The 9409-nt window shown below is 44.8% G+C and overlaps 1 protein-coding gene across 2 annotated transcripts in view; it reads left to right on the top strand.

Moving 5' to 3' along the window:
- Positions 1-1036: 1036 nt before the first annotated feature.
- LOC102307316 (tumor necrosis factor receptor superfamily member 19) overlaps positions 1037-9409 on the top strand; it is a 17801-nt gene continuing 9428 nt past the window's right edge. Inside the window, exons 1-5 of one of the 2 annotated variants that reach the window (XM_005927339.3) lie at positions 1037-1596; positions 2388-2479; positions 2988-3101; positions 7582-7760; positions 7857-7942. In XM_005927339.3, coding sequence (XP_005927401.1) covers positions 2414-2479; positions 2988-3101; positions 7582-7760; positions 7857-7942 — 445 coding nt within the window. In that variant the 5' untranslated portion in view covers positions 1037-1596; positions 2388-2413. The remainder of the gene's footprint in view (positions 1597-2387; positions 2480-2987; positions 3102-7581; positions 7761-7856; positions 7943-9409) is intronic. The other variant, XM_005927338.3, reaches the window with a different exon arrangement.

Genomic DNA, 9409 nt, shown 5'->3' on the forward strand with positions numbered 1-9409 from the left:
ATAAAAACATGAATCACAGAAATGAGAATATTTTCATGGGACTGCTAACATTAAACTACTACTTAAACTGCTACGTGTGACATCATGAGAAATACTTAACCCAATAACACCAAGTCCATCATATTTAATACATGAGTTTTTGTGAGTTTTTCAGACCTCTGCATCATCAGTTTGATTTCTTGACAACCCTTAAAAAATTACACAATACATTTTTAAGCAATACATTGCACAAAAATGCTTTTTTAAAAAACAAAACAAAACCTCCCTAATACAAATTAAAACCCACCTATGCAAATTTATATTTGAAAAAAAAACCTGTTAGACTGTTCAATAAACACTCCAGATTAAAAAGAAGAAGAAGAAGAATTTTCTGGCAATTATTTCGTAGTTCAGCCTTTGCAAGGTCAAAGACTTTTACTTTTGGAAAGTACTGCAAGAGAAAGTATTTACCTGCCACATAGACTACGTGAAGTAATTGGATTACATATAACATTCAAAGTAACATTTGCAAAGCACACAGTGAGCTTCCTGGAATCGATACACAGCGTGTCCAGACATGTACAGTAATTGGCCACTTTTACTGCAGTGCTGAACTTTTGTCCTCTGTGTCTTTGCCTTGGTTCAGACACACACACCAGTGTGCACACTGCTCACTTTTTTCTACCTCAGGTGGATATACGAACTTTTCGTTTCAGAGTGGCCTTTGGAAAATCAGTTTTCTTCTGGTTGCCACTCTTTTTACAAGTTAACCAACAGTATTAAAAAGAGAGAGAGAAAAAAACAAGGACAATGAAGAAAATAACAGGCTACGTCAAAAGCTCTGAACTCACCGTTAACACCTTCATCTTACATCAGAGAGAGGATTAAAGAGCCGATATTTACACTGAATTACTGCAGTAGTCGCTGTATATCCCCTGAACTCTGCTCTTCCTATTAGATGGATTAAGCACAGGCTCAGCCAATGGTGAAGCAGCACGCTGACATCATAAAATCTGCAGCAGAGATGAGGGCTTAGCAAATAAATAAATGTGGCCAAGTTAGAAGGAGAAAAGCAGGCAGGCTAAACAACTCTGCTGTGTTAACTTTTCCTTTAAACTAGTTTAACGTGTGAGGTCAGAGGGGGCCGTGGGACCACACGGGCCAGCACATAAGGGCAAAGCAAAGGCATCAAATAAAGCACGCACAGACAGAGGGTTTGTAAAACATCTCGATAGAAACCAGCTGAATGGAAACGGTCCTACTGATCAGCCTGTGGAGCAGTGTAGGTGTGTGTGCGTGTGTGTGCGTGTGTGTGCGTGAGAGAGAGAGACCGGGCCTTTGATGTAGACAGGCTGATCACAGATCAGATACACGCGCTTCGTATCCAGAAAGCCAACCCCTCTCCCTCCCTCCCTCCCTTCCTCTCTCTGCCTTTGATCTCGGTCTGCCCTCGATCCGCAGCGGCTCGGAGTCGAGCCGTGCCGGGCTGGAGGAGCAGCAGCAGCAGCACTGGCATGGTGAGCGGACCGGTGCGGGAAACAGCCCACCACACCTCTCACCGGTCAGCTTTGGACTTCTAAGCGACACTCTGTAATCAGCAGGCCCCGTTTGTAGCAGGTAAGAAGAGCTTTGATGTCGCTTTTAGACGCTCGTAGATAAACAACAGACCGAGCGTTGATTGTATCCACAGGACGGGACAAACCTCGCTTTAAAGGCACGAGACGACTGAAACTCTCAGTCTGTGCACGCGTATTTGGAGAACTTATTCTCCAGTATCCAGTCTATGGTTGCAAAATGTAGTTTTCATTATTTATTTATTTATTTACACACTCTGAAAAGGAAGAAGAAGAATGACACGTCCCTTTTGCAAAGCTGTGGATGCTGTCTTAACAGTTTTCCACATAAAGGAATTTTAATCTTTACTCACACACTGTCTGTATAGTTTTATAGGCTACTTATTTACAATGAGCTTGAGCTATATTGGTGTTTATAGTCTGAATATTCAAACGCACAACTTCCATCTTTTTATGTGATATTAAACGGGTTTCCTCCCTCCCTCCCTTCGTGCTGGCATATCTGGTTTCTTTGTGAACTAATTTTCACTTAAATACCCAATAAAAGTGTTTTGTGTTTTTGGTGGGTAAGGTTTGTCTGCCCAGCAAATTTGCATTTAACAAACCTTCAGCAAATCAGTGCTGTTTAAAAGTTTAACCCTGAGCTTGCTTGTATTGGGTGGAGAAGAATCAAATCACATCATTGTGTTGTTTAGTCTCAGATGATTTTACCCAACCAGCCTTTCTTCCTGATAGACTCTGCACTTTTTTCTTTTCTTTTTGTTAGGGTCTATAACTCTATAATAACATACTTGTGCACACGCACTTGTCTGATTGCTGTTTTTGTTCTTTCAGCTTCAAGCTCTGAGTGGCCCATCAAAATGGTTAGGATGCTTCAGAACACCTTCTCACTTGTGCTAACGTTGCATGTCCTGTATTCATCTCTGGTAAGTTTTTAAAAAAAATGTTTGCACAAACTTAAAATGGATAATTTTGCTTTGCATGTCTTGTCTGTTGCAATGTGTGCAAGGGAAGCTGGATGACACGTGAGCCAAATGCTTTCAGCTATTTAAACAGTTTGTATATATTCTGCAAAAGTGAAAAACGGCAGATACACTGCATATGCGTTAAATAGGCGACTGCTCAACCTGTGGGATCAGTAAAATCTTTGCTGAAGAGATTGTCAACCGCTGTCTCTGGGCTTAGCATTCACTGCATTGTTGCTTTTGACTTAGATTCTGCTGCTGAAGCTTTACAGTTTTCCCACAGGGCTCATTCAGGTTCGATCTTATCTCTTCCCTGTAGGATCGAGACTTATTTTCAAACAGGAGTCCCAGGGTTTGAAGGGAAGGGAGGGCGGCCTCCATAAATGATTATGGAATCAGACTGCTTTATCTGTTCTGGATGAAATGCAGGAATCTTCTAACTTTCTCCAAATGATTGTCTCTCATTCAGATTCACGCGAGAGCCGAAGAGCAGACCAGAGAGTGCCGAGAGCAGGAGTACAGGGACCGCTTTGGAAACTGCAAACCCTGCAAGCAGTGTGATGCAGGACAGGAGCTTTCAAAGGTTGGATTTCTTCTAAACTTTTTTGATTTGTCCACAAGAACGTTTTCCCAAAAAGCAGTGTGTGCCTCGGTTTATTTAAGAAATGGAGAATGTTGTAATCCATAACAGGTCAGCCGAGTCAGTTTCCCAGAGCTGAACAAAGTTGGCGGGATTTGTGGGGGAAAACTGTTGGTTTATGAAAAGAATGGACATCACTGTTTAGAAAAGTGTATCTTTCCCAGGGAACAGACATTATTTATTACTTCCTGTCTTTCATACACAAAAACAGCCAAGCTGTTATTAGCTTTTGTAGAACACCGACCCTTCATTAATCAGTCACACCCATACTTTTGACCTTCTGCAGCTGAATGGCTTCCATTGTTTTTCCCCCCATTGCGCCTCGTCCAAACTTATTGTCTTTACTGTTTGAAGGCAGCCATGCCTAAGCTTGCTGCTCTTTCGACTGGGAATACAGTTTTTTCCACCACCTTAGCCACAGGTTTTTTTTTGTGTGTGTGTTTGTGTGTGTGCGCTCGCTTTGTACAAACAGGCCTATTTAGTGTCAGTTAAGGCTGGTAAGCAGAGGCTTTCCTCTCTGGCAGCAGCTATGTGCCTACCTACTTCTGCAAGTGTAGGCAGTGATGTAAAAGTGAGTAACTGAATTAATGAGTTTGATTTAATAATGATAGTGGAACACATTAAACCTTGCATATCCCCTTCCCTGCGCGCTGGTACGACACAGTAAAAAAGCTGAGATAATTAAACCAAAGTTTCTCATTTCTTTGAACACCAAGTCCCCACCTACCTGCTGTTAAAACCCACTGTTTGCATGCAGCGGCCAATCAGAAGGAAGGTGAGGGAAAGGCAAGCTAAAACGGCTTATTTCATACAACGGGAATACTGAGGGGCCACATGACTGATTGTTTTGAGTTATTTTGAATTATGAATCATTCAAAGCTACTCTAGTAGACTCCAAAAAAATTGGTCCTCTTTGAAGGGTAATTTCTCTAACACTTTTGTCTTTGTGCTGTTTGATTGATTGTTTGATTGATTGATTGATTGATTGACTGATTGATTGATTAAAAAGCAGCACAATTATTATAAAAGCATGTATATTTGACAGCGAACTGTCAAAAGCAAAAATGAAAACTTCCAGACTGCAGGATTTGCTGCAGTAAAAAAAACATTAAAAGCTCCTAAAGTGAAGAATATACTGCACATAAAACATCTGCTAAACTGACTTTACACTTCAAAACATCTTTTAGCACGGACGAAAAACTCTGTATCACCCCCCCTTGACATCTGTTGCACACATGCATTTAAGTCTGGATCGCCTTTAATCTCAGTGCACACAGACATGCACTCTGTGGTTGCTGATACGCTTCAGTAGTCCTCGTGTTCCCCTGCAGCGTCGACGGGCATGAATGCCGCTAGCCACCCTGGGGTCCTGGTTAATAATTGGCTGCCTCATTCTTTCTCTGAAGGTAGCGGGATGCCGGCTCAAAATGGAAACCTGGGCCTTGCTCTAGGAGAAAGTTTCCCAGAGAAACAACTTTGTGATCTGAGCTCAGAAAATCTGTCTGTATTCTCAAAGGCTAGCCTGACTGTCGAGAGGGAAGCAAAAAACTTTTGGAGTCCCTCTGTGCAGCTGCCATAGAGATCCCAGAGGAATGTGGCCCAGTTTGCTCTGGAAGTTTGCCTCTGGAAGCCGCTCTGAGGCTGGCTGACAAACATCAATTAGCTCCTCCACGCTAACTGTTGCTAAAAGAACCACCCATACAGAGGGAGCATCAATTAAAACCAGTTCTCCCTGACGTACTTCACTTCAGGTTTCATTATAGGAGGTTACTTAGTTAAGCTGTGTTGCATCAAGCATGAAGGTGAAGGCGTAAATCGCCTTCCAATGCATGCTGGAAGATTGCCGGGGGCATTAAAAAAGCGAGGCAGGAACACAACTTTGGCATGTCAGCATCTTGTAGAATGTAAGGGAGAGTGTAGCATTTCCTCTGGCCACACTTCTGGGACAAAGGACTTCTGGGTGGCACTGGCTAAAGAGAGGGAGCAACAGGCAGCAGAAGTGTCAAAATCACAGTGATCGTTGTGTTTAAACAAGCCAGGCTGTAGTAGAGTTTAAACAGAAACAAAGAGAGCGCGTTATGTCCCACACAAAACACCTCTTTCAAGTAGCACGCCGTTGTTTTTCGTTGTGTTTCATCCCCCGGATCAGATGACTGGCAGAGCCTCCCCGCCCCCCTTGTGATTCCCTCTTAATCTCAGAAATATCTGTGCGTCTGAACTTGCTTCAGGTCCCAGCCAGCACACCCCCAGCACCACCGCCTTCTCTCCCCACACTACAGTGCTGTGTTGTGCTTGGCAGTCTCGCCCAAAGTAGATCAGGAGATAGGGCAGGGAAGCGGGATGTTAAGCATCAGTTTTTCTACGTGTTTTCAGGTGAAAAGCGCACGAGAGAACTTCATGCAAAACTATGGGAGCAGCCACGCTTTGAGGTTTATTTGCTTTAGTTGGGTTTTTTCCCCGTCTTTTTGCACACTACAGTTCAAATAGTTTTCTCCACAGATGATCGCCTTGATGCCCTCAAAAATGTTTTAACAGACTGTTTGTTACATTGCCTTTTTTGCGTATATAATGACTCCCGTCATCACAGATTTCCGCAGCAGAGTGCAGGCTTTCCTTTAGCTGCTGAACACGTCTCAGTTGGGTCTTTGTTGAGCTTTGTTAGCGAGGATAAAAGAAGAAAGGGACGGCTCCTTGATCAGAGGGGCAGGAACTGGCTCCATTTTCCTTTTGTTTCAGTGCTCTGACCTGCTTGTGTCTTTCGTAGCATCAGCCTTTCCTGCCATGCGGTGCCCCATGGACAGAGCTCGTGCCAGCGCCGGGCTGAGCGAGGACGAATCATCCCGGGGCCCCCTCCTTCATGAAGAAGTGGGTCACAGAACCACTGCGCGAGCGGGCTTGGCCGTGCGTTCTTAAAGATCAGATTCAAGAGTCTCTCTCTCTCGTGGTGTGCAATTGTGGGCAGCCAAATCTTTATCCTGACTTTCCCCCCTCTTTATCACTCATCGGTCACCCACATCCACTCCCCTCCCTGGGTTCTTCTGGTCTGCACGACTAGAGGGGTAAGGCCTTATATGGCGAGTTCACAGCAACAGCTGCAGAAGTCCAGCCTTATGGGTCCACCTCGGGCCAGGCCTTGCCCAGGGGTTCAGTGTCAGGCTCACATGTGTTTGGCTGGAAGCACTAAATTCCTCATCTTCTGTCCTGACTCTGTGGTGCCGTCACAAGATCACACCTTAGACTCCAGCCTCCATTTTTATTTCTTGCCAGCACGCTTCGCCAATCCTCCCCTCCCGCCAATCATATCTAAACCTTCATCCCACATTCCAACAGGAACGCACGCCCGGCCGGTGAAACGGGACACGGGTGAAGAGAGAAGAGAAGGGAGAAGCCCTGTTTGAAGCTGACCTTCACTTTAATGATATACGAGCACCCCACCCCACCGCTCCCTGTGTATCTTCCTGGATTTAGATTTCAGTGTGGTAATGCTGGATAACAGGAGGGCAGCTGCTGTGGAGCTGATAATGAATGATCGATGTATGATGTCATTCCCTCGGGGTAACGTCAGCTGTCATGGAAATGTCAGTTTGTCACTGAGGTCTCGCAGAGTCATTTTTAGAGATGTGACACAAAGAGAGGGCGAAAAACAGACAGGGGAAAGAACTGAAGCAGTTTTGGCTTCTCCTTAGGAAAACTTTATAATGTTCCTTTAAAATGTTGAAGACTTTTGTGTTTCTACTTTGCCAGCTGATATAAAGACTGGGAAAGTCTTAAAAAACTCACACAAGCAAAAAAAAATATACACATTCAATTCCACACAACCAATAAAATAATAAAATCATATCTTTTAATTTACATTATCCTTATTTTTGCTTCGTTCAGGTGATAATGAAGGGCTTTTTTAGGCATTAGATCATTCACACAGTTGAAGGAAGCTGTGCTTTTTATGTGCACTTTGAATTGCTGAACACAAAAAGAGTATTCATCTTGTTTTCTCCATATACCTCTCCATAATCCTTGCCCCCTTCCTGAAGCGTTTCCTTTGCTTTGCTGGCCTCTCAATCAACGGGACACTCACTGAGTCTGCTTGGAGTGGGAGTCCCACACAAACGCAGCAATAAACCTGCAATAATACAACAGTGGGTGTCCCCTCCAGCCTTTATTATTCAAATGCATGGCCTTTCTGGGTCTTGCAGCGGAAGGCTACTCATTCATACTGACAGAGTCAGGGAGCTTATTGCCAGTGTAAGATGGACTCTCAAAAGAGGCAGGCCACTGTTCTCGTCTGATCCCGCGAGCCAAGATCGTTCTTTAATTCCAGACCCCCGGTAGTCCGCATTCAAGCCCTCTTTTCACCAGCTGCACATCACCCCAAACCAACAACCCCACCTCTTAGCCGGTGTATTTCTCCCATTAATCCTTCCAGGAATGTGGCTTTGGTTATGGAGAGGATGCCCGGTGTGTGCCTTGTCGGAGCAGTCGCTTCAAAGAGGACCGGAGCCTGCAGAAGTGCAAACCCTGCCTGGACTGTGGACTCATCAACCGCTTCCAGAAGGGCAACTGCTCCACCACGAGCAACGCCGTGTGTGGCGACTGCCTGCCAGGGTGAGAGGACGCATCTTGCTGGTCAGTTTTACGAAAACCTACACGTTAATGGCATCTGTTTCGGTTAACAAACATGTGATTTTGTGTCTTGCACAGATATTACAGGAAGACAAAACTAAGCGGTTTCCAGGACATGGAGTGCATACCTTGTGGAGACCCTCCACCTCCTTATGAGCCCAACTGTAAGCACCTTTGCTTTCTCTGACCTCCTCTAAAAGTTGGACTAACACGAGTGGGAGATTTTGTCCACTGTTCTCATGAACACACCCCATTCATTCCTAACTCACAATAGACGATGTTTTAACATGAAACAACAGGGATACAATAGTCCAAAAGCAAACATCATCCTCCATGACAAACTTTTGAACTCCTTGCCAAACTGCTGCTGGAACCAAAAAAAAAAGGTGCCGGGCATGCACATGCCAGCACACGGTAGTGGAGTAACCAGCACCGCAGCCATATTTCATTCACCAGCCCTCGCTGAGCCGGCCAGCTACGCTATATGTGCAAATAAATGCTTGGATTTACAAGCTGAGCAGTTGAAAAGCTGAGTAGCATAATAGTGGATTTGCCAACAGTGGATTATATTAGTTCAGAGCATGTCACTCATTTAAAAAAAAATCTGTTTGGATTAAATGCGCAAACTTCCTTAAACAAAAACCCAACGGCGTTCCTAATAACGACCCTAATTTTCTTTCTCTTTGTCCCAGCACCAAAGTAAACATGTCTGCAGGAGTGTGCCGCTTCGAGCAGCATCATTTATTTCCATTATGCAAAAAAAAAAACAAAAAACAAGGAGGTGTGCTCCGATGCATTCACAAAGCATTGTGGGCTTGCATTCATGTAGGCTGCAGATCCAATTAACTTCTTTCTTCTGGCCTTTGTAAGTAGTTAAGTGCAACCTTATGATTTCACATTTCCACATAAACCCAACAGGCGAGTGAACTTATACCTTTTGGTAATTGAGTGTGACTTCCTGATGGCGGAAGATACGGCAGCTGTTTCCAACAAGGCTTTTTGTTTTTGGCAACAAGAACATCGGGGCTGTTCAAGCCAGAGTTAACACCCCTGTGTCAAATAAATGAGGACAGCTCTGGGAAAACTCTTAAAAAGGGGGGAAAAAAACAGAAAAACTTTTTTAAACTTTGCGCACGAGCCCCAGGTGTAAAGAAGAGTCGCTTCATCGGATCGTCTGCTCCCGGTTGGGTTTTTCATCTTTGTATCTCTGTCGGTGTAGCGCGTGTAATGAGCGCTGGCCTTGGGGCAGCCCCCCTCCCCGTCTGCACGTTCGTCCATCTGCGCAGCTCCCCGTTTTGATAATAGTGCAGCCCCCGTGAAACAAAGTGGCCATTGTGTCTGAGAACATAGCTGGTAGTTAGCTCCTACAGAGACTCTCAGTGGAACATTTCCAAATGTTTGAAAATCTCGCCCCCCCTTCCCTCCCTCCACCTCTGCCTCCAGTGTTATCTTGAGCAGGGTGGTGAAAACTTAAAGGGCAGATCATTCTAATAGGCCACACTGGGCCCGGGGGCTGGTGGTGGTGGTGGGGGTAAAGGTGCAGCTGTGCAGGGGAAGTATGCTGCCGTCTGTGGTGGACTGTAAATCTCAAACCCCTCCTTTCTTCTCCTCCCTTTTTCTTTTATGCCCCC

The sequence above is a fragment of the Haplochromis burtoni genome, unplaced genomic scaffold (genome assembly GCF_018398535.1).
Source record: "Haplochromis burtoni strain Fernald_Lab_line unplaced genomic scaffold, NCSU_Asbu1 Contig_88, whole genome shotgun sequence".
Taxonomy (NCBI): domain Eukaryota; kingdom Metazoa; phylum Chordata; class Actinopteri; order Cichliformes; family Cichlidae; genus Haplochromis; species Haplochromis burtoni.